Source organism: Procambarus clarkii, chromosome 52, assembly GCF_040958095.1.
Source record: "Procambarus clarkii isolate CNS0578487 chromosome 52, FALCON_Pclarkii_2.0, whole genome shotgun sequence".
In the NCBI taxonomy this organism is placed as follows: Eukaryota; Metazoa; Arthropoda; class Malacostraca; order Decapoda; family Cambaridae; genus Procambarus; species Procambarus clarkii.
Genome location: NC_091201.1, coordinates 11,960,091 through 11,986,562, shown reverse-complemented (window position 1 = coordinate 11,986,562; position 26,472 = coordinate 11,960,091). Strand labels below are relative to the sequence as shown.

At 41.8% G+C, this 26,472-nt stretch overlaps 3 protein-coding genes across 6 annotated transcripts in view; 1 reads left to right on the top strand and 2 right to left on the bottom strand.

Moving 5' to 3' along the window:
* Window positions 1-270: 270 nt before the first annotated feature.
* On the bottom strand, window positions 271-1,269 carry LOC138352114 (zinc finger protein 85-like). The gene has a single exon (XM_069304373.1). It carries the CDS (start codon window positions 1,267-1,269, stop codon window positions 271-273), a length of 999 nt encoding a protein of 332 aa, XP_069160474.1.
* Window positions 1,270-6,025: 4,756 nt separating this feature from the next.
* Window positions 6,026-15,072, bottom strand: LOC138352085 (uncharacterized). Its single transcript, XM_069304308.1, has 3 exons — window positions 14,766-15,072; window positions 8,726-8,928; window positions 6,026-8,218 (listed from the first exon to the last, which is right to left on the bottom strand). The coding sequence occupies exons 1-3, from the start codon at window positions 14,879-14,881 to the stop codon at window positions 8,205-8,207; spliced, it is 333 nt and encodes a 110-aa protein (XP_069160409.1). The 5' UTR covers window positions 14,882-15,072; the 3' UTR covers window positions 6,026-8,204.
* Window positions 15,073-20,890: 5,818 nt separating this feature from the next.
* The window catches only part of LOC123751622 (NFX1-type zinc finger-containing protein 1-like), a 311,404-nt gene continuing 305,822 nt past the window's right edge, over window positions 20,891-26,472 (top strand). For 2 of the 4 annotated variants that reach the window (XM_069304303.1, XM_069304306.1), the window contains exon 1: window positions 20,891-21,137. The gene's annotated coding sequence lies outside the window, so the exon portion shown is untranslated. Of the gene's footprint in view, window positions 21,138-21,311; window positions 21,373-26,472 lie in introns of those variants that run through there. The other 2 variants (XM_069304304.1, XM_069304305.1) reach the window with 2 other exon arrangements.

Genomic DNA, 26,472 nt, shown 5'->3' with positions numbered 1-26,472 from the left:
TTTACTTATCTTTGTTAAAGTAAAGACATACAGTATTTCTTTATGAATTTTAGTTTTTCTACACTGTTGAACAAAACAATAAAATATTTTTAAATCTTTACCTTTCATGGTGAAATATATTTCTCAATCACAATATAACATAATTACCTCTGTAGGACACCCAACTGACATGGTGATAGCATAATATTTTCATGATTTCAAGATGAAGCCGAATTTCCAAATTGTATATTAAATTAAAGGTAAGGTAATGACCTATGTGCCTCAATAAAATTAAATAATTTCTGAATCATCTTTCACACTATAAGTGTTTAGCCTATCAACTGAATGTTTCATCTTGTGTTTCTTCATATTTGAAAGTAGACTGAATCTCTTCCCACACACTGGACACAGGTGAGGTTGCTCACCAGAATGCACTAACATGTGACTCTTCACATGTCCCAGACGCCTGAACCTCTTCCCACACTCTGGACACTCATAATGTCGAACACCTAAATGCACTAACATGTGATTTTTCATATTTCCAAGCTTATGGAATCGCATCGCACACTCTGGACCCTCATGGGTTCCATCACCCAAATGCACTAACAAGTGCCGTATTATAGCTCCACGTTTTCTAAATTTTGTGCCACATTCAGCACACTCAAAACGTCTTTCATTTGTATGCACCATCATGTGAGTCTTCATATTTCCTCGCAGCTTAAATCGCTTTCCACACTTTGGACACTCATGAGGTCGATCACCCGAATGCACTAACATGTGAGTTTTCAAATGTTCAAGACGACCGAATCTCTTCCCACACTCTGGACACAGGTGAGGTTTATCACCAGAATGCACTAACATATGACACTTCACATGTGCCAGACGCTTGAACTTCTTCCCACACTCTGGACACTCATGTCGAACACCTAAATGCAAAAACATGTGATTTTTCATATTTCCAAGCTCACGGAATTGTTTCCCACACTCTAGACACTTATGAGGTCGGTCACCGGAATGCACTGATATGTGATTCTTCATATTTCTAAGACGACTAAATCTCTTCCCACACTTTGGACACTTGTGAAGTCGATCACCTGAATGCACTAACATGTGAGTCCTCATGTCTCTATAATTAATGAATCTCTTCCCACACTCTGGACATTTTTGAGGCCCTTTACCCAAATGCAAAGACATGTGTCGTATTATAGCATAACGTTCTCTAAATTTTTTGCCACACTCAGCACACTCAAAAGGTCTTTTATCTGTGTGCACCTTCATGTGAATCTTCATACTTCCAAGCTTTAACAGTCTCCGTGGTGTAGTGGTAAGACACTCGCCTGGCGTTCCGCGAGCGCTATGTCATGGGTTCGTATCCTGGCCGGGGAGGATTTACTGGGCGCAATTCCTTAACTGTAGCCTCTGTTTAACGCAACAGTAAAATGTGTACTTGGATGAAAAAACGATTCTTCGCGGCAGGGGATCGTATTCCAGGGACCTGCCCGAAACGCTACGCGTACTAGTGGCTGTACATGAATGTAACAACTCTTGTATATATCTCAAAAAAAAAAAAAAAAAAAAAAAAAAAAAAGCTGACTGAATCGCTTTTCACAACAAGGACACTCATAAGGTTGATCACCTGAATGCACTAACATGTGAGTCTTCAAATTTCCAAGATGGATAAAACGCTTCCCACACTTTGGACACTCGTGAGATTTGTCATCTGAATGCACTGACATGTGCCGTATTATCGCAAAACGTTCACTAAATTTTTTGCCACACTCAGTACACTCAAAAGGTCTTTTAACTGCATGCATCATCGTATGAGTCATCATACTTTCATGCTGACTGAATCGTTTTTCACTCTCAGGACACTCATAAGGCTTATCACCCGAATGCACTAACATGTGAGTCTTCAAATTTTCAAAACAACTGAAAATATTACCACATTTTCGACACTGGCGAGTTCCCATTTTCTTTATGATAGGTGCAGTTTGTGTGAAGATTTTCCCTTAATGCTCTTGTCTTGACACTCACGATTAATTGATTGATGAAGGTTAAGCTACCAATGAGGAGATTCGGACACGAGTAGACCCGAGGCGGTAGAGGTTTGCAGTAAATGTGATCTTCGATTGTGCAGGGAGAGTTGCGAAATGAGGGTGGATGTGCCGACACAAGTGAATCTAGTGGTCAGCCAGTCGATTATCAAGTTTTCCTGGTTACTGGGAGGCCTTTGTTCCTGGTGTGCTGTATACTGTATGTTGAGCTAGAACTCACCATTTGTTATTATGGCAACCGACGCTCGTCTAAGTGTTCTAAAGTGTTTTCGGGTTCTACATCTTATTTTTTCCTACTTCTTACTTTTGTTTATAGCAGATTTTCTAGATTTGAAACTTATATTGTCCTCGTGTTTTCTAATCAGAGAATGTATGTTGAATTATTCCTTTATATATAAAGGCAGAAGAATATATACTTTTTGAAGGAAACAGTTCTTCCATTGTGAATGCACTACTGAGCATGCCCAGAGCGGGGACGGATAAGGGACAAGACACTCCGTACATTGACAACATCGCACACTAATATTTTTACCACTTCGGACACCAGCTTTGGACGTTTCGCATATGTGTACGTGTTCCATATTAAAACGACAATATAATGCTATTAACAATTAAAATCTTCTACTTAACAGGCATATAGTTATTAAATGAAGTTTAGTGATGTAATAGACATAATCCGGAGTTGGTAAAAACGCCGCCCGCCAGCGTAAACACAACACACCCCGAATGCCCACAAACACGATACAACGCACAAAACACAACACTGTCAGTTTTTTTTTTTTGAGATATATACAAGAGTTGTTACATTCTTGTACAGCCACTAGTACGCGTAGCGTTTCGGGCAGGTCCCTGGAATACGATCCCCTGCCGCGAAGAATCGTTTTTTCATCCAAGTACACATTTTACTGTTGCATTAAACAGAGGCTACAGTTAAGGATTTGCGCCCAGTAAATCCTCCCCGGCCAGGATACGAACCCATGACATAGGAGTTTTTGGATAAACTCCTTTTATATTTATTATGTGACAGTTATACTTGTATAAAATGAAAAATATTATAGGTAAGCGACTAATATTTAATATTAATCAATAAAAAAGAAGTCAGAAGCCACACGCCTGTCTGTACATGTCTTTTGTGTAAAAGTATTTTGGGCGTTCATGTACTTGTGCGCTAGCTGGCTTTCACAACTGTTCTCGCCTACAAGCATTAGAATTAAACAAACTAATTTATTTATTTATTTATGTACAAGATACATTTTTTCAAGAGAGTACATAACATTGGTGTTCTTACATTTTTTTTAAGCCACTAACTCGCAAAGCCTTTCGGCATGCTACTACCCTGGATCACCTATGGACTAATATAACAGCTCCCCCTACATCTGGGGTAATTTATGACAGAACAACTGACCACTATCCTACTTTCCTCATAGCAAACATTGACACATCACCACCAGAAACCAAAAAACTTTCATTCAGGCTACATAGTGAATCAGCTTTAGGCAATCTCTCTAATGCACTTCACAATATTAACTGGGAATCTGAATTTAATAATTCACAGGATATAAACTCATCAACTAACCTCTTTCTCTCCAAAACTCTAAGCCTCAACAACACTCACTGTCCCCTCCTTACCAAACAAGTAACTGATAAAAAAAAATAACCCGTGGCTCACAAGTGGCATAATTAAATCAATCAACAAAAAACATGAATACGAAAAGAAATTTAGGAGTGGCCTAATTTCAATGGAAGTAGTTAAAAGGTACTCATCAGTGCTTACCAGTATCATAAGAAAAGTAAAACTTTCATATTATGAGACTAGATTCAAAGAAGCAAAAGGCAACATGAAAAGCACATGGAATACCATCTCTAACATCCTGGGAACTAAACAACACTCCCACAACCAGATAACACTCTCAAAGGATGGCCTTACACTGTCATCTGACTTAGAAATGGCGAATGAATTTAATAGCTTCTTTTCATCGATTGGTGCTAACCTTGCAAGTAAAATCCCACAGACTCAGACACATATCAACACATATCTCTCAGGCAGCTATCCAAACTCTCTTCTCCTCTCACCAGTCAGCCCATCAGATGTTGTGTCCATCATACACTCACTAAAAACCAAAGCTGGGAACATCAGTGAAATCCCATCCATTGTATACAAGAGCGCCTCCCATGCCCTTGCACCACCTATAGCTCTGCTGTTCAACAAATCCCTTGAGTGTCATACCTTCCCTGATATCCTTAAAAACGCAAGAGTAACGCCAGTTCATAAAGGAGGTAATCCGTCAGACATAAACAACTACAGACCAATATCGAACCTACCCATACTATCAAAAATATTTGAAAAAAATTATCTACAAACAGCTCTACTCCTATCTCGTAAAATTCGACATTCTTAGCCCCTGTCAGTTTGGCTTCCGCTCTCAAAAGAGTACCAACGATGCAATTATTAGTCTCCTTGATATAATTTACTCTGCCCTTGACAAAAATGAGTTTCCAATTGGACTCTTCATTGACCTGAGAAAGGCCTTTGATACTGTTAATCACGATTACCTCTTATATAAACTCCATCATTATGGCATCCGAGGCCATGCACTGGACTATATCCAATCCTATCTTAGTGATAGACACCAATGTGTAGCCATCAATAATATAATCTCTCCCATTCTACCAATAACCGTTGGAGTGCCTCAGGGCAGCATCTTGGGACCCCTACTATTTCTTATATACATTAATGATCTGCCTAATGTCTCTAACATTCTGAAACCTATTTTGTTTGCTGATGATACTACCCTCATTTACTCCAACCCCAACCCACATACACTAAATGATGTTGTTAAGAATGAACTAAAAAAAGTCCACTTATGGATGTCTACCAACAAACTAACACTTAACATAGAAAAGACCTACTACATCCTATTTGGAAGCAAATCTACAAATGCAATTCAGCTTCAGATTGACAATGTAAACATTAGCAATAAAAATGATGGAAAGTTTCTTGGCATATTCCTAGACAAGAGACTCAACTTCAGTACCCACATACAACACATAACTAAGAAAGTCTCTAAAACAGTTGGTATACTCTCCAAAATCAGATATTATGTTCCTAACTCTGCTCTCATCTCTCTATATTATGCACTAAGCTATCCCTATCTCAACTATGGTATCTGTGCATGGGGTTCAACCACTGCAAACCACCTCAAGTCCATCATCACCCAGCAAAAATCTGCTATCAGAATAATATCAAATTCTGCTTTCAGACAACACACAGCTTCCTTGTTTAACTCCCTAAACATGCTAAACATAATCTCACTCCACAAATTCTCTTGTGTCAACTACATTTACAAAACCCTGTTCTTAAATGCAAATCCTTGTCTGAAACTCTTCCTGGACAGATGCAATAGGACCCATTATCACCACACCAGAAATAAATATCTCTTTGATATCCCCAGAGTTAAACTTAATTTGTGTAAACACTCTATGCAAATAAAGGGACCCAGTTTATGGAACTCACTCCCTACTGAATTGAAAAGCTGTCCAACTTTTACATCATTCAAAATCAATACAAAAAAGTACCTAATTTCATCTTCATAGTTTCTCTTTTTGCCTTAAAATTGCACTGTATCTATTGCTACCCAATCTCCCAACCTTTTATTCCCAATTTGAACATCTTTACCATTGAGATCATTGCTGTTATCTTATATTGACAAAACTTTCTATATTCTGTTTGGCAATAAATCCTCTAATCAAATAAATCTCAAAATAAACAATACCCAAATTTGTAACAAATTAGATGGCAAATTCCTTGGCATTCTCATTGACCACAAGCTGAATTTCCAGGGACACATTCTAAACATATCAAAAAAAGTTTCAAAAACTGTGGGCATTCTTTCTAAGATCAGATATTATGTACCACGCCCTGCCCTGGTGACTCTCTATTACTCCCTTTTTCTGATCAGGGGGAGAAAGATACTGGCAGTATGGGGCTTTAAATTTATTGAAGATTAAATTCTGCAGAACATGTAAATATATAAAGTTTCAAATATATAAAGTAAGTAAATATATAAAGTTTATATTAAAATATATAAAGTAAATATATAAAGTAAGAATTAACAGTAACAAGTCCAAGTCCGAGGACTAGATTTAACTTAAAAGGTACACCCATAGTAAGTATGAGACCTTAGCCTATAGTGACATGGAAACTAATTCTGCAGAAACCTAAAGGTTAACTGGTACTAGAATTAAGGCCGAGTGCAAATGTGTAGTAATTATATAACACTAGGATATAACAGGCAGGACACAAAGAATAACTAATAAGTGAGAGACCACATAACACGTAATGTACCCGGCCAAGAGGCCATAAAAGACCTAATTTATTTATGCATATACAAGAATGTACATAAGGAATGTGAGGATACAAATATGGTAATTACAGTCTTGTAAAGCCACTAGCACGCGCAGCGTTTCGGGCAGGTCCTTAATCTAAGAAAATTTTAAGGAGGTAAATACTTGCAAAAATTATAGACAAAAAAATGATAACAGATTACATGAAATGAAAAAAAGATGAGAGAAAATTGTAGGTACAGTATATTAAAGCACATAGGTAGCTGAGATTGATTGCAATGACAGCTTGAATGGTAGTTGACAAAAAATTGGTAGGCACAATACAGCAGAAACAATATAAGATTGGTTGCAATGACAGCTTGAATGGTAGTTGACAAAAATTGGTAGTCACAATACAGCATATGGCTAGCACATAGAAGAAGACAGCAATGAACACAATGATAAGGTTGTTTGATATTACATAAAAATTAGGAGATTGGGTAACACTAGGTACAGAGCAAATTTAAAGCTCAGTGTAGGAAACTAAGAAGATGAAGTTAGGTACTTTTTGGTTTTGCTTTTAAATAAGGCAATGAATAAGGAGAAGGGGGTGTGACTACAAGTAGGGCTTACTAGCACCTAGACTGGGCAAAGTATTAGCTGCGGACAGCGGGACACTTGGGGACCGGCGCTGCACCCCCCTTCCCACATGCAGTGGGGAAAAAAGGGGACAACTGTGCAAAGCATGACGGGGGTACAAAGACAGCCGCTTGCAAAGAGGAGGTGGGTGGGCTTTGCGGGGGCAGGCGGAGTGAGGGCAGAGCCCCTCTGTGCCCCCGTATTTATACGCGCCCCAGACTGCCCGCGCAACGCCGCGGGACGCGCTGCGCAAATGTTTCTTTCTCCCCCATCAGAAACATCCCCGCTTGCAATCAAGCAGTGGCCATTTTCTGATCAGGGGGAGAAAGATACTGGCAGTATGGGGCTTTAAATTTATTGAAGATTAAATTCTGCAGAACATGTAAATATATAAAGTTTCAAATATATAAAGTAAGTAAATATATAAAGTTTATATTAAAATATATAAAGTAAATATATAAAGTAAGAATTAACAGTAACAAGTCCAAGTCCGAGGACTAGATTTAACTTAAAAGGTACACCCGTAGTAAGTATGAGACCTTAGCCTATAGTGACATGGAAACTAATTCTGCAGAAACCTAAAGGTTAACTGGTACTAGAATTAAGGCCGAGTGCAAATGTGTAGTAATTATATAACACTAGGATATAACAGGCAGGACACAAAGAATAACTAATAAGTGAGAGACCACATAACACGTAATGTACCCGGCCAAGAGGCCGTAAAAGACCTAATGAATAAGGAGAAGGGGGTGTGACTACAAGTAGGGCTTACTAGCACCTAGACTGGGCAAAGTATTAGCTGCGGACAGCGGGACACTTGGGGACCGGCGCTGCACCCCCACCGCAGGCCAGCGGCCGGACCTCCCCCCCCCCCGAAGGGCGAGTGCCAGCTGGCCGCGTGAGGCACTCAAAGTGGCAGAGCAACAACGTCCCGACTGACGTAGGATGTGAGAGCACTACTCTTCCACCTGCCGACTGCCATTATTTCTGATGTGGCGAGCCCGTCCCGAGACAGCTGGGTGCGGGGCGTAGTCATCTGGAGGCAAGCCTAGCGCCGAGAGGGCAGCGCGTAGGATCCTGGAGAAATCTCGCCTGGTGACAGGAGCGCTTGTAGGATCTGTGCTTGTAGGATCCGAAGAGTGTTGATTCCTGACCATGTAAGCGATACCTGGTCCAGTCGGAGCGTGCGTCGATTTTTTGTCGCGTAGATCACCTCCCCCGGGCTGAAAGATATAAGGCAGTAAGGGTGGGCAGAAGCGGCATGCAGTGTTATCGTGACAGGCAAGAGCACAGACGAGAGGGAAACCCTAGCTGAATCAATACGGAGACGAAAAACGGGGGGGAGGGAGCCCGGCAGCAGGAATTAAGAGATTCCTTAATTAACAATCCTGGATGAATAAAGAGTTTTCCGAATAATTATACTGTAGCAATGAAGGGGGCTAACAATTCTAAGAATCTTCCAGTAAACGGAAGGGGGAAGTACCTTTGCTAAGAGCAAAGGTGGGAGAAAGCCAGTAGGAGAACAGCAAGGAAGCACAAAGCAACTATAACAGGGGTAATACGAAACATTATAAATCTTGAATATAAACAATACATATACCAAGAACGGGTATATACAACTAAGCAATATATACATAAACAATAAAATGGAATAAGAACCAATTCTTAAAGCCAAATCTATAACATGCTTGTGTCCTAAGCGGATGTAGAATGTGAGCGGGGAACATTACCCTTGGTCTCCATCCCATCTCTGCCTCCAGACGGGTGATAGGGCTGAATAGAAGCCAAGGAGTCTGCCTTAAGTGGCCGCTGAGTGAAGTCTTGTGTTGTCAATGAGCGTCTGCAAGCCGCAGCTAGTACGCCGTGAACTTCGGCTACATCTTTTAGAACAGGAGCAAAGTGAAATCGACGGCAGGGAACTGTCATCCAGTAACTGTAATAAGGATAATAATAAGAATACAATGTCGTAAATAATCGTACAATGTAAGAATACAATGTAATAACGTAAATAACCGATGACGGCAAGTGCCGCAGAATGGAAGAAATTAAGAAAGCAACGCCAAACCATAATAACAATTTATATTTTTAATAAAATAATACTGGAATGACAGTAACGATACGGAATAATATTAATACTACCATATAGCCCAGCAAATAAGGGAAGATAATAGTATTAACGTAGGCCCTGGGCGGCTGCATCCCGTCACCGCTGCGTGCGTTGTAATGGTGATAAGAGGGATATCCGGCTCGCGTTCTCTTCCTCGCCGCAGTAGGGTGAGGAGGGGGGGGGGGGTTCCGGCTTGTCGTGGCTGCGAAAAAAAAGGGAACAGAAGAAGCCGACGTTGTGCACCAAGCGGGCAGAGTGCAGGGGAAGGAATAGCGGTTGGAGGTAAGGGCCCCTAACGTAATGATAGATGAGGTTAAATTAAATAGAATACTATTACGTAGTAGGAAACAACAATGGCGAAGGAACAAGAAGAGTAAAATAGCCCAGAAGGTCGGATGGCCAAAGAACGTTAGCGACCGTATGGCCAACAGCATGCTGGCTGCTGCTGGCCAACAACATGCTGGCCGACATCAAGCTAACTGACTGGCTTGAGCTTGCCGAAAGGAAGGCCGAATGGCCAGTTTTTGCATGACACCGTGCGCGAGGCCATGCTAAACTTCTCGGTAGCATCCAAATGTATCTTAATGTACTGTCGATACGAAGAAGAATGGGTGGTCAAATATAATGCACAATATTTAGAATATATAATGAGGGAAACGAGTGTAATAGGACGAAATAACCGGAGGAAAAATTGTGGAGGGAAGGAACCCCACCCGAATGCACTGCAACTAGCGTACCCTAGCTGAAATTAACTTAAAGGCACAGAGGCAAAGCAATAGATTAATACAAATCCTAATTGAAAGTCCCTTAATATAACAAATTGAACGTGAAACTTAAGCAAAGTGTAAATTGCGGGAAAAAATTTGCTGTAATAAATACAAATCAAATTGCGAGTCCACCAATAACAAATTTAACAGATAAGCAGACGTAGGAGGAACCAAGGAGACGTTTCCCACAGGCGAGCCCGCACGGCTGGGGGGGGGGGGCCGGAAATGACAGAGGGCCGAAGAGAAGATAACGTCGCTGAGGCGCGCTGGACGGCACACAACCCGGTCTGAGAAAGGACATAGGCCCAAAAGCGAGAGGCGATAACGTAGAATGGGATGGAAGAATGCGGAAGTAAGAGGGCGAGACCGAGTAAACAGGGAACCAGGGGGGGGGGGGGGGAACCGATAAGCCGCGGCTCGCGCACCGCTGACCATACCTAAACATCCTAGACAGGAAGGGGAGAAGCATAAAAGTAAGCCGGCAAAAGAGACAAGCAGCTGACAAAGCATAGCCTGCAGGAGGCGAATGAGCAGGGGAAGGCTGACGAACAGGCCCAAATAACTTAAAGCAAGGGCAAGAGGCCCGTAACGCAGCAACGAGCCCGACGCGTCTGAAATTACCCAAATCATAAAGGCAAAGCTCTAGTAAACACCCGAAGGAGACCAAGAAATTACTAAGCAACAGAAAGAAAAGTTAACCAACCCAATGAAAAAGAGACCCCAGAGAAGGGGGGGGGAAAAGTAGCCTGAATAAACAAGCAAGAAGCAAGGGGGCCCGCAACACCGAAAGCAAGGCAAACTAGCAGACCTTACAGACGTAGTAGCAACAAGCGTAGTTGAACGACAGAGGAACCGGGGGAAGAACATAACTAACAGCGAGAGCTAGGCGTAAACGAGAATAAAAGAAAGGAACCCAACAACTGCAGGGCCAGAAGCATAAAGCAAGAGGCGAGGGCCCACAACTGCACCTCGCGCATCCTGGCTGCCTTGAAAACAACGGCGAAGGAAAGGGGACTACTAACTGTAGCCACTGCCAAGGAAACAAACAAAAGATGGCAGAGACAAAGATAACGTAAGCTAAATGTAACATTTCGCCCTATAGTAAAAAATGTTTTTATAACAAACATAAAGGATGCACGACACAAATGTAACCAAATAAGTAACAGGGATTAAATAGTGGGCGAATGGGACATTTCGCCCTATAATAAATAGATAACAAATTTAATGACAAACATAAATGATGCACAGCACAAATGTTACCAAATAAGTAAGATGTATTAAATTGTGGTAGGCTAAATGGAACATTTCGCCCTAGAATAAATAAAACCATTTTTACATTAAGAAACGGAGGAAAAGCATAACATAAATATATAACCATATAAGTAACGTGTATAAACTGCAAGAGCTAAGCATAAACTACTGTAACTACCGATGAAACTAGGCAAAAGTGCAGGGCCAGGAAACGTGAAGCTAAAAGGGGGCCCGCGAATACTGCAAATAGCACAGCCTGGCTGACTTTACTTAATAATTTACTTAGGAACTCTGCAAATAGCACATCCTGGCTGACTTTACTTAATAATTTACTTAGTAACCGTGCAAAAAGCACATCCTGGCTGACTTTACTTAATAATTTACTTAGTAACTCTGCAAATAGCACATCCTGGCTGACTTTACTTAATGACGTAAGGCAAGGTAAAAGTGAGCAACCTACTGAATACAGCAACACAAAATTAAACATGCGACATGAGCAAAGCATCAACTGTCGGAGTAAATTAAGGTAGGCTGTTTGGGAAAAAGAATCCGTGGTAATCTGAAAGCAGGAGGCATGTTAGTGCTGAAATGTAGAACGTAATTAAGAGGAAGGGCAAGGCATGTCGCGAGATGTCTGCAAGTACAAAATAAGAAACCTTCCAATAAAGTGTGTGAGAATCTTAATTTACATTGTCTTAGGAAGGCAAAGAACGGGATATCATTAAATATACGACGTTCCCGACGACGCTTCGACGCCGCCATCTGCTGGAGGGTACCGTGCCCCAGGCAACATGGGGGCCACCCCCCTGTCCCAGGCACCTGAATAGGGGCAAGGCATGGCACGTGATATCTGCAAGTACAAAATAAGGGTATACAATCGGCGTGCATATATAACCATTTTTACATTAAGAGAACGGAGGTGAAGCATAACATAAATATAACCAAATAAGTAACGTGAATAAACTGCAAGAGCCAAGCGTAAATACTGTAACCACTGAGGAAACTAGGCAAAAATGCAGGGCCAGGGAACGTAAAGCAAAATAAGGGCCCGCGAATACTGCAAATAGCACCTCCTGGCTGACTTTACTTAATAATTACTTATAACTCTGCACATAGGACATCCTGGCTGACTTTACTTAATGACGTAAGACAAGGAAAAGTGAGCAAACACACTGTAGCACAGCGAACGCAAAAATTGAACATGCGACATGCGCGATGCAACGAATGAAGGAGTTAATTAAGTTAGGCTGTTGGCAAAAGGAATCCGTGGTGACCTGAAAGCAGAGGCATGTCAGTGCTGAAATGTAGAACATAATTATGAATAAGGGCAAGGCATGTCGCGAGATGTCTGCAAGTACAAAATAAGAAACCTTCCATATAAAGTGTGTGACAAACTTAATTTACATTGTCTTAGAAAGGCAAAAAATGGGATATCATTAAATATACGACGTTCCCGACGACGCTTCGACGCCGCCATCTGCTGGAGGGTACCGTGCCCCAGGCAACATGGGGGCCACCCCCCTGTCCAGGGCACTGCCCCTGGAACTGTACGCCGAGTACTTAATGAACACCGAGGGAGACGAGTCATCCTGGATTGCCGGCGGCAACGCCGAACCCAGGGCCTGTGGTACGTACCGTTAGACATAAACCTGCAGACGTCGTCGTGCTGATCTCGGGTCCGTGCTTACAGCGCCAGCGTCCCCCTCCGACGTTGAAGAACAACCGACGACACAAGGCGGACGGGCAGGCGGACGAACGCTGAACTTGCAACGTAGGCTACACCGGGCTACACCGGGCTACACCGGCCAGGAGGGAACGCCTGGGAACCAACCTGCCGGGCAACACCGGCCAGACGGAGGACATGGAGTAACGGTCCTGGCTACCCCCCAGGCAAGCAGGACACGTGCCTGAGGGCCTGGACGACGGAAAGCTTGAAATAACACACCGGGCTACACCGGCCAGACGGACGTCTGGGGACTACATGCCGGACTTACACCGGGCAGACGGACGTCTGGGGACAACTTGTTCGGCGACAACTCCGGGGAAGACGTACCAGGGGACTCCGGGACTCCAAAGGGGCCTGGGACTAACACCCCGGGCAACACGGCCGGGCGAGACGTCCGAGGGCGACGTGCCTAATTGAGAACACACCACACACGCCAAGGACCCCGTGGGAACCAACCTGCCGGGCAACACCGGCCAGACGGAGGACATGGAGTAACGGTCCTGGCTACCCCCCAGGCAAGCAGGACACGTGCCTGAGGGCCTGGACGACGGAAAGCTTGAATTAACACACCGGGCTACACCGGCCAGACGTACGTCTGGGGACTACATGCCGAGCTTACACCGGGCAGACGGACGTCTGGGGACAACTTGTTCGGCGACAACTCCGGGGAAGACGTACCAGGGGACTCCGGGACTCCAAAGGGCCTGGGACTAACTCCCCGGGCTTACACGGCCAGGCGAGACGTCCGAGGGCGACGTGCCTAGCTGAGAACACACCACACACGCAAAGGACCCCGTGGCCTACCAGCCAAGCGCTGCCACACGGCATGCTCAGGGCCTAGACGAAAGGGAGGGGGGGGGCCGCACACAGGCGCGCCTGTACGGGCGCAAAGCAGCCCGAGCCCCGACGTGGGGAAACCGTGGCGCAAAGCCACGTGGATTAGCACCCAAATAAGGGAACAGGAAGGGCAGAACACAGCCCAGCCGTGCGCTCCACGGAGCGCCATGCCACGTGGCAGCACGACCAGGCGTGTGCCCCATAGCAGGCCCGGGCGAAGGGCCGGAACCTGGCCACGAGTCGTCGCCAGAGCGACGCTTGTCCGCACAGGGAGACCCGACCCCTGGGGACAGCCCAGAGAAACCGGCAGACCGGCAACAGGGAACACCCGAGGGAAAACAGAAAAGTCGCAGAAGCACGCCCTGCCGGCCAGGCATGTGACGCCCCGGCAAGGCATGGGCCCCAAGGCGGGGCCCGCCAGAGGGCCGCCCACGCCTGGCCACATGTCGCCGCCGCCAAGAACATGCGCCCCGGGCGTAGGATCGAACCTGGCCACAAGCCGTCGCCGACGGCGACACATGTCCTCGGACAAGGAGAAAACCTGGCCCCCTGGGCCAGCCCAGGGAACCCGGCGGGCCGGCAGCGGGGAGCCCCGAAGGAAAGGCGGGAAGGACGCCGACGCACGCCCAAACGACCAGACACGTGGTCGATGGCGGCGAGGCATGGGCCCCAAGGCAGAGCACGAAGGGCGAAGGGCCCTTCACGCCTGGCCACGTGGCGACGCCGGCAAGGGCACGTCTGGCCGCCGACGGGGCCCCGGGCAGGGCGCGCGCCTGGGCACGCCATGCTGCGGGGCCCCCTGGACACGACGGCGCGGCTGGACGGTGCCCCACCTGAGAGGAGACCGAACGCAGGCCCCTAGGGACGCGGCCCGGCGCACGCCGACCCTAAGCCAGCCATGCGACCTGCATGGCAGGGGGGCGCCAGACACGGGGCCAAGAAGGGCGCCCGAGCTCTCCCGGGAACTAGCAGCAGAGAGCCCAAAGGACTAACTAAGTCCGCACACACATACCGCGAGGGGATGGCGCTTGGCACACGCCGCACTGGGGAGGTCCTGACTAGAATTGAACAGAAAACCTCACCTTGGGGTTAAAAGTGTAGGGCAGGAGGCCCCTGCCGGATCGGTCTGGGGTGTCGAGGGCCCCATGATGTCCGTGAGAGAGAGGCCAGGTACCGAGGCAGCTGGCGTGATGTCCATCTCGTGCGAAGTCGGGCGGCCGGGGAGTGGTTGCGAGGGCAGCGGCGGGGGCAGGCGGAGTGAGGGCAGAGCCCCTCTGTGCCCCCGTATTTATACGCGCCCCAGACTGCCCGCGCAACGCCGCGGGACGCGCTGCGCAAATGTTTCTTTCTCCCCCATCAGAAACATCCCCGCTTGCGATCAAGCAGTGGCCATATCTATCCATATCTCAACTATGGTATTTGTGCTTGGGGCTCTACTACCCAAAATCACTTACGTCCTCTAATTACTCAACACAAAGCTGCTATTAGGACAATATCCAATTCTGGCCCCAGACATCACTCGGTACCCCTACTCAAATCTCTGAATATGTTAGACATTAAGTCACTGCACATTCTCTCATGTGTATTATACATATATAAAACGCTAAACTATAATGCCAATCCTGATCTCAAAAGCTTCACAGAAGGTTGTAACAGAACCTATGAGCACCACACCAGAAATAAATACAATTTTGATATTCCTAGAGTACGACTTAATCAAACCAGAAATGCTCTACAAATCAAGGGGCCCAGAATGTGGAATGACCTTCCCAACCATGTTAAAGACTGTACCTCTCTCAACCAGTTTAAGTTAAAAACGAAGCTATACCTAATAAATTCCCTGTAACCTACCTTACCCCTCTGTTGTCAACCCATGTATGTTTTTTTTTTTTTTTTTTTTTCAAATCAACGCTGTTTGAATGTAATTTTCTGTAATAATTTGTAATTGTATTTGTGCTGCTTTTTCAACAATGTTCCCCCCTCTTTTACCTCTATTTTTATTTGTTCTCAACACATTTTATTCTTTTTACCCATTAGTTTTAAGCTTTAGTCATTAATGTTTTTCCTGCCCGAAACGCTTTGCGTAATAGTGGCTTTAGGCATTGTATGTACTAGCTCTATCTATAAAGCCAACAAACTTTGTAAAATCTCTTTATGTATGTACCTTACCTAAATAAAAATTATTATTATTATTATTATTATTATTATTATTATTATTATTATTATATGTGCTGCCATTCTATTGTATGGTGTTTATAAATCTTGTTTATCTGTATCTTTTGCTACCCAGTCTCCCAATCTTTATGTACCCATTCTGAACATCTTTACCATTGTGATCATTGCTGTCTTATATGTGCTGTCAACCTGCTGTATGGTGTCTATTAATCTTGTTTAAATTACTAATCAAGCTGTCAATGTAATCAATCAGAGCTTTAATATAACAATGTGCTTTAATATACTTACTTATCTCTCTCATCTCATTTTTCTCTTGTAATGTATCTTTCATTTATCAATTCTGATTGAAATTACCTACTTAAAATTATCTGCTAGATTAAGGACCTGCCCGAAACGCTGCGCGTACTAGTGGCTTTACAAGAATGTAATTACTGTACAATCCAATGTATTCTCACAAACCCAATGTACCTTCTTGTATATATATAAATAAATAAATAAATAAATAAATAAATAAATAATGTTTTTTACGATGGATAAGAGGCTATCCAACAGGAAGTCATCTGTACTGTTCCAAGGGCATAGGAGTGCAACAAGAGATTTTGAACTTGGCACTCCACAGGGAGGTGTCCTCAGTCCTGCTCTGTTCAATGTGTTAATCAATGCATTTTTAAACTCAGTAACTAGGAGCCCAAGCGAACACACCATTAGCTATGCGGATGATATACTGATCCACACCAATGGGTATACAAACACCCAAAATGTTCTGAACTCTGTACTGCACACATGTCAGGAACTAGGCTTGGTCATCTCAGTAGAGAAAACAAAGATCCTGAACCAACGCCCACCCAGACGGGGTGGGGCCGTTCGCAAAATGCAGTTGCATGATGGCTCTGCTCGACTATGTAACCAGATACAAATACCTTGGTCTTGAAGTTCCACTGTACCTCAATGTTGTAGCCAGCATGGGTCGCCAATGTAGAGAGAGGCTCCGTATACGTATATATATATGTACATGTATGTTTGAGGGTGTGTACATGTGTATACAGCATTCATAATTTTGTAACTAGCGTTAAACATTGTTATTTGCTTAGCTAAACGAACTAGAGGGTTCCGTTCCTGAACCGATTATGTGCCTCTGTAATCCTTTACAACACCGCCCACGGGATGGGTATGGGATGCATAATAAAGAAAAAAATTGAATTGGCATGTCTAGATCTGCCCAAAACCTGCCTATTTATCTTTACCATTTACCAATAATAATATTAATAGTTTATATATATATATATATATATATATATATATATATATATATATATATATATATATATACCTAGTATATACTAGTAGTCAGAACTCACTTCTCAGCCTACTATGCAAGGCCCGATTTGCCTAATAAGCTAAGTTTTCATGAATTAATAGTTTTTCGACAACCTAACCTACCTAACCTAACCTAACCTACCTTTTTGGGCTACCTAACCTAACCTAACCTATAAAGATAGGTTAGGTTAGGTTAGGTTGGGTTGGTTAGGTTCGGTCATATATCTACGTTAATTTTAACTCCAATAAAAAAAAATTAACCTCATACATAATGAAATGGGTAGCTTTATCATTTCATAAGAAAAAATTTAGAGAAAATATATTAATTCAGGAAAACTTGGCTTATTAGGCAAATCGAGCCATGCATAGTAGGCTGAAAAGTGCGTTCTGGCTACTAGGTACGACATATATATATATATATATATATATATATATATATATATATATATATATATATATATATATATATATATATATATATATATATATATATATATATATATAAACTAGATTCTAGATTATAAATATATATATGTATATATATATATATATATATATATATATATATATATATATATATATATATATATACATATATATATATATGTATACATATATATATATATATATATATATATATATTATAATATATATATATATATATATATATATATATATATATATATATATATATTATAATATATATATATATATATATATATATATATATATATATATATATATATATACATATATATATATATATATATATATATATATATATATATATATATATATATATAATATATAAGCCTATACTTGCATAAACCACAAGTGAAGATTAATAATCTTTGGACAACACCCACCAGTGGGACTCGAACCCAGAAAGCACAACTACCTTCCAGTAGCTGCCATAACTAGTATGCTTTAACCCACTACACCATCAGACCCTACAAAAGAAGTAGAGACTTCGAGATATATATACATCTCAAATATCTCCACTTCCCGAGGGCACCAGATAAGTGTGAGGTTAGTCTGCATTTTTCGTCAATCCACTGTCAATGTGAGAGAACTCGTGTCCAGCTTATAAGCCTATACTTGCATAAACCACAAGTGAAGATTAATAATCTTTGGACAACACCCACCAGTGGGACTCGAACCCAGAAAGCACAACTACCTTCCAGTAGCTGCCATAACTAGTATGCTTTAACCCACTACACCATCAGACCCTACACCATCAGACCCTACAAAAGAAGTAGAGACTTCGAGATATATATACATCTCAAATATCTCCACTTCCCGAGGGCACCAGATGAGTGTGAGGTTAGTCTGCATTTTTCGTCAAGCCACTGTCAATGTGAGAGAACTCGTGTCCAGCTTATAAGCCTATACTTGCATAAACCACAAGTGAAGATTAATAATCTTTGGACACCACCCACCAGTGGGAGTCGAACCCAGAAAGCACAACTACCTTCCAGTAGCTGCCATAACTAGTATGCTTTAACCCACTACACCATCAGACCCTAGAAAAGAAGTAGAGACTTCGAGATATATATACATCTCAAATATCTCCACTTTCCGAGGGCACCAGATGAGTGTGAGGTTTGAGATGTATATATATCTCGAAGTCTCTACTTCTTTTGTACGGTCTGATGGTGTAGTGGGTTAAAGCATACTAGTTATGGCAGCTACTGGAAGGTAGTTGTGCTTTCTGGGTTCGAGTCCCACTGGTGGATGTTGTCCAAAGATTATTAATCTTCACTTGTGGTTTATGCAAGTATAGGCTTATAAGCTGGACACGAGTTCTCTCACATTGACAGTGGCTTGACAAAAAATGCAGACTAACCTCACACTCATCTGGTGCCCTTGGGAAGTGGAGATATTTGAGATGTATATATATCTCGAAGTCTCTACTTCTTTTGTAGGGTCTGATGGTGTAGTGGTTTAAGCATACTAGTTATGGCAGCTACTGGAAGGTAGTTGTGCTTTCTGGGTTCGAGTCCCACTGGTGGGTGTTGTCCAAAGGTTATATATATAATATATATATATATATATATATATATATATATATATATATATATATATATATATATATATATATATATTTATATATATATATATATATATATATATATATATATATATATATATATATTTCATTGAATATGACCGCATATTCTGTATTTATTATTTTCTGGTTTAGGGCTTCTATCCCTCTAACTATTTTCTTAGCATCAGGGCTTAATTGAATTTAAGTTAAGCCCTGATGCTAAGAAAATAGTTAGAGGGATAGAAGCCCTAAACCAGAAAATAATAAATACAGAATATGCGGTCATATTCAATGAAACATGTTTGAAAGAAAACCTGCTGCCAGTATACACCAATATATATATATATATATATATATATATATATATATATATATATATATATATATATATATATATATATATATATATATATATATATATATATATATATAATATATATATATATATATATATATATATATATATATATATAATATATATATATATATAATATAATAACACTATTATATATAATATATAATATAATATATAATATAATATATATTATATATAAAATATAATATATATATATATATATAATATATATATATATATATATATATATATATATATATATATATAATATATATATATATATATATATAATATATATATATATATATATATATATATATATAATATATATATATATATATATATATATATATATATAATATATATATATATATATATATATATATATATATATATATATATATATATATATATATTATATATATATATATATATATATATATATATATATATATATATATATATATAAACATTATATATATATATATATGTATATATATATATATATATTTATATGTATATATTCCTGTTATATGGGAAAACTCAGTGCCAAATGCTTAATGCACAGACTACCCTATTCCAGTAGCTGAAGTTTATAACTTTTTAGACACTCAACCCACCAGGGGACTCGAACACTGGCCAACAAGGTGGCAGTTGCATGCTGTATCCACTACACTATACTTCAAAGCCATAAGAGAGGTAGGAATTCTGGGGTATTTAACCAACCAGAACTCCAATCCTCTCCCAGGCAATGAGATAGTGTGGGACCTCGGATGCTCTTTCATCGGTTCCTGTTATATGGGAAAACTCAGTGCCAAATGCTTAATGCACAGACTACCCTATTCCAGTAGCTGAAGTTTATAACTTTTTAGACACTCAACCCACCAGGGGACTCGAACACTGGCCAACAAGGTGGCAGTTGCATGCTGTATCCACTACACTATACTTCAAAGCCATAAAGAGAGGTAGGAATATATATATATATATATATATATATATATATATATATATATATATATATATATATATATATATATATATATATATATATATATATATATTATATATATGTAACCGAGGCAGTGGTGCCAGCTGTCTAATAATCACTAAAATTCTATAAAACATAAAGTGAATAGTGTTTCGTTAATAATGATAAAATAATTCTGAGTAATTTAATATGAATAAAAATTTCAATAAAAACAGACATTTTACATATCTAATGAAATAAAAATGATTATTTAAGGTTCGGAATTTGAGAGAGTAGGAAGATTGTGTGTGCTAGAGACAGGTGGCAGCCTTGATGAACCAAGGTGATAGCTGGCAGTGGCACGCAGTACCGCACTACACGGCCTGTACCAGTACCGCAGTACACGGCCTGCACCAGTACCGCACTACACGGCCTGCACCAGTAGCGCACTACACGCCCTGATAGTAACACATGTACGGCTACGACCACAGCCTCTGCGAATATCAACCTCACAAGTAAATAAGAAGGTGTCTGCAAATGTTCCTGATCAGCCAGACCAACTGACATCCTCCTCTCAGAGCGGGGTACAGGTAGGTGCCCAGACCAACTGACATCCTCCTCTCAGAGCGGGGTACAGGTAGGTGCCCAGACCAACTGACATCCTCCTCTCAGAGCGGGGTACAGGTAGGTGCCCAGACCAACTGACATCCTCCTCTCAGAGCGGGGTACAGGTAGGTGCCCAGACCAACTGACATCCTCCTCTCAGAGCGGGGTACAGGTAGGTGCCCAGACCAACTGACATCCTCCTCTCAGAGCGGGGTACAGGTAGGTGCACACGAGTGGACAATCTTAGTCATGCTCATGTTTGTTTATAACCTTGATAACCCGAGGTAGTGGCGCCATGGACAAAGGCATAACAGTGGGACGTGCGAGGTTTAACTCCCGCTAGTAATATAATTGACTTAGTTTACGTAATTTATTATGCTACTTATACCATAGCAGTGCGCGGTAGTGCACAAGAGTTCAGAGGCATATAATGGGCGCAGAAATTTAACCAAAAAATCTTTAAAGTTAATAAAATTTGATCATTGATGAGCTAGTTACATATAGTTTGTTATATGACACTACGAGAAATTTCCTTGTAATGTTATTATAATAATTATAAAACACTATTATGATACTATGTTTTTAAGTTGTTTAGGTATTTAGCTTATTTCTGGATGCGGCATCTTAATACATTCCTGAGATTAGGAAACTATGTGTGTATACTGCCACCATTTCTTTAGATGGGATGCTTGTATTACGATCATAACTATAATGGTCAAAACGCCAAATATTATACAACAATCCTTGTTAGCAATGTACCAGCAAAATCACCATCATCAATCAATAATTACTTCATAAATGAGATAACTAAGAAAACACCACGATGACTTAAGTACCCTACTGCATGCAATCAATTATAATTCTTTCTGTATTTCAAACAGAAGCATGGCTAGAAGATAACTTAACCTAACGATTGAACATGCGAAGTTACGCTACCATCCATAACTAGACCAAACCACGTATGCGTCAATGACTGCAATCTTATCTGGTTGAGCGGGAGCAGTATGTTACTGTGAATGATATAACTTCTCCTACACTGTGAAGCAACAGTTGAGTTTATCTCTTATCGTATATAACAATGACCCTCTAATGCAATTTTTAGCCAATAATTGCTTCTGATGATGCAACATACAGATGCAGTAAATCTGTACTTAAAATAGTCCATATGTGGCTGACTAACAAATTCACCTTTACATCGAGAAGACATATCATATGTTATTGGGAAATAAAACTTTCATTGGAATAAAACTGTGAATAAACAGTTTTCAAATAGAAAGAAAACCAGAAGAAAAATTCTTTGGCATTCACACTAACACAAAACTGAACTTTTTACACCAAAACAAAAATACAACAAAATAAGGACCTGAAGCTCTTAGCGTTCTCGCCCATAATCTGACACTGCGTAACTCGCTCTAACCTGATAACACAATCTTTCACTTATCTATCCATATCTCACCTGAAAATCAGTAATTAGAACAATAGCAATCTTGAACTACACGCAATATGTCGTATTCGTAAAAAAAATCCTTAAACATTCTTTATATAAATAAAAAGCAACGTACACACTATCAAGCATTCTCTGGATCCTTAAAATCCTGAGGAGCATTACTAATCTTGACTTGAAGCTCTTTGATTGAGAGGTATAGCATAATACGTAGACACTATACGAAAACAAATATATACTCGATATTACAGCCCATACTCCTATTTTGGTAGTACTTATAATAACGATGAGGACCATGGTATATATACCGACGAACAACGAAATTAGAAAGAAGAAATCGGCTCTATTGAGTTGGACAAACCAAAAAATTAACTTTTACTTGTGTTTCAGAGACAAACTAAAAACCTAACCTAACATTCCTATCTTGAGGTCATCTTGAGTTGATTTCGGGGTTTTAGTGTCCCCGCGGCCCGGTCCTTGACCAGGCCTCCACCCCCAGGAAGCAGCCCGTGACAGCTGACTAACACCCAGGTACCTATTTACTGCTAGGTAACAGGGGCATTCAGGGTGAAAGAAACTTTGCCCATTTGTGTCTGCCTCGTGCGGGAATCGAACCCGCGCCACAGAATTACGAGTCCTAGGCCTAATACACGATATCTGAAGCCTAATATAGTACATATGTATGCTATACTAGGCCTAGGAACTAGGAATATTTAAGTTTGTTTTTAGCCTCTTTTTTTTTTAATTCCTTACTAGTCAGTATACTACGTTCTAAAAACTATGTGCAGTCGAATTCGTGATTATTGACGATCATCACAATATGTATTATCTAAACAGGAAGATGGGTTGTGATATTTCAGGAGTTTGATTCAACAAAAGTAAATATGCCATGCAGATAAATAGTGGATGGACCTCCAAAATGCAATAAAATGTACTTCTTTTAAGTAAATTAAAAAAGAACACAAATGAATACGTAATTATCACTGCAGGTGTTTATATAAATACCTCATTATGTTGCATTATTCTCGCATATTTCTCCTCCCTAATTATTACTTATTGTTTTTTCTCTTCTTCGAAGAGTTATGTACAGTAAATGTATTGTAATAGCAGTTACAGCTAAACCTACTGAAAGAAAATAAGGATGTCTATATTGTATATCATTAACAGAAAGCTGTTGATCATTAGCAAAACTTAAAATATAATAAATAGTAAATCAATGTACTTTTGCAAGTGTATGGTGCAATGTCTAAAGCTATATTGCCAAACTGTCCACAAAGATTTTTTGAAGCTTATGAAATCCTAAATAAAAATAAAAATTTACACTGCACCAAAGCAGCCAAATCGAATGCCATTGTAATTTGAACCATAGATGACTATATAGACAAAATTGACTACCTGCTTAGTTTGTTTTAAAGCTGAAGTTTGTTTTGATGCTTAGATCAGTTTACACATAAGAGAGCATTTATACCTACCGTATATATTACATGCCATAACACTATGCTTGGAACTGAAGCGTGTACCGGCGTGGAATATCGGACAACAGAGGCATTGGATACTTCACACGAAAATTTGCACGTGGACACGGACTAAGAAAACAGCAAGTGAACAAATCCACAAGGGCCGTGACGAGGATACCTGCGTCCAAGAGCATCCCAGACGCTGCCTTAATTGACTGAGCTACGACATGGTCAGAAGGAGTTGAAACCGAAGTTCTACTGAACTTACTGGATCCTGCAGCCTCTCCGAGGCACAAACCAGAATTTTACACAACTCCCACCATACACTCGAGCTATGTTAATAGACCGTTCTCCCTCTTCGCCCTTACTTCATTACACACAGAAATCACAATTGCATGATGCATCAAAGGAACAAATCCGCAAGGGCCGTGACGAGGATTCGAACCTGCACCCGAGAGCAGCAGACGCAGAGTATCGTGAACATCGATTAAGATGCTCCGAGCACCGAGAGCATCGATTAAGGCAGCGTCTGGGATGCTCTCGGACATAGGTTCGAATCCTCGTTACGACCCTTGTGGATTTGTTCATTTGATGCACCACGCAATTGTGATTTCTGTGTGTAAAACAGCAAGTCATTAGGGGAGAATGAGTGTCAGGAAGTGGTAACTAGGGGAAAGACAAAATGGAAAAAAGGAGGCAAAGTGTAGACAGAGATAGTGAAAAAGAAACGACAAGAGACTCAAGAACAACGCTGAGTCATTGGAGAACGATCAAACCCGTGTCGACGTCAGGAGAGAACCGACTCTGGAACTTGCCCAGGAATGTGACGGTCAGCAGAAGTGGAGGCGTCTCTTCCCTACATCATGCACACTGATCTACTACCAGAAGATTCTGTGGACAGTCTACCTGCGACCTAACTTAACAGACTATTCATAACAGAAGATTCTATGGAGGCTGTTGAGTTCCTGAGCCAGCAACGGCATCGAGGACTTGTTATGGTAACACGAGAGAACAAGACACTGACGAAGGTGATTATTTATCAAAACCCTCAAATTCTGGACCCCGAATTCTTCCTCGACGACCAACGATTTGTTTGGGCCTAGCATCATCTAGTTACAGATGAAGCAAGGAATTGGATAGTGCCTTAAATGAGATGAAAAGTTCCAGAAAAAAAATTAGTCGATGAGGCAGGCTACAGGCATGTGACAAAAGTATGTGAAAGAGCCAATAATTTAGTGCCCCACCAAAGTATGAGGTGGGGCAGGAAGGGTTTTGGAGTGTAGTGGGACATGAAGGATGTAAGGGTCAAGAAAGATGTAGTGGTGTGTCGTGGGACAAGAATGATGTTGGGGTGTGTGGTGGAGCAAGAAGGTGTAGGGGTGTGTGGTGGGGCAAGAAGGTGTAGGGGTGTGTGTTGGAGCAAGAAGGTGTAGGGGTGTGTGGTGGGGCAAGAAGGTGTAGGGGTGTGTGTTGGAGCAAGAAGGTGTAGGGGTGTGTGTTGGAGCAAGAAGGTGTAGGGGTGTGTGGTGGGGCAAGAAGGTGTAGGGGTGTGTGGTGGGGCAAGAAGGTGTAGGGGTGTGTGGTGGAGCAGGAAGGTGTAGGGGTGTGTGGTGGGGCAAGAAGGTGTAGGGGTGTGTGGTGGAGCAGGAAGGTGTAGGGGTGTGTGGTGGAGCAGGAAGGTGTAGGGGTGTGTGGTGGGGCAAGAAGGTGTAGGGGTGTGTGGTGGGGCAAGAAGGTGTAGGGGTGTATGGTGGGGCAAGAAGGTGTAGGGGTGTGTGTTGGAGCAAGAAGGTGTAGGGGTGTGTGTTGGAGCAAGAAGGTGTAGGGGTGTGTGGTGGGGCAAGAAGGTGTAGGGGTGTGTGGTGGGGCAAGAAGGTGTAGGGGTGTGTGGTGGAGCAGGAAGGTGTAGGGGTGTGTGGTGGGGAAAGAAGGTGTAGGGGTGTGTGGTGGGGCAAGAAGGTGTAGGGGTGTGTGTTGGAGCAAGAAGGTGTAGGGGTGTGTGGTGGAGCAAGAAAATGTAGGGGTGTGTGGTGGGGCAAGAAGGTGTAGGGGTGTGTGGTGGGGCAAGAAGGTGTAGGGGTGTGTGGTGGAGCAGGAAGGTGTAGGGGTGTGTGGTGGGGCAAGAAGGTGTAGGGGTGTGTGGTGGAGCAGGAAGGTGTAGGGGTGTGTGGTGGAGCAGGAAGGTGTAGGGGTGTGTGGTGGGGCAAGAAGGTGTAGGGGTGTGTGGTGGGGCAAGAAGGTGTAGGGGTGTATGGTGGGGCAAGAAGGTGTAGGGGTGTGTGTTGGAGCAAGAAGGTGTAGGGGTGTGTGTTGGAGCAAGAAGGTGTAGGGGTGTGTGGTGGGGCAAGAAGGTGTAGGGGTGTGTGGTGGGGCAAGAAGGTGTAGGGGTGTGTGGTGGAGCAGGAAGGTGTAGGGGTG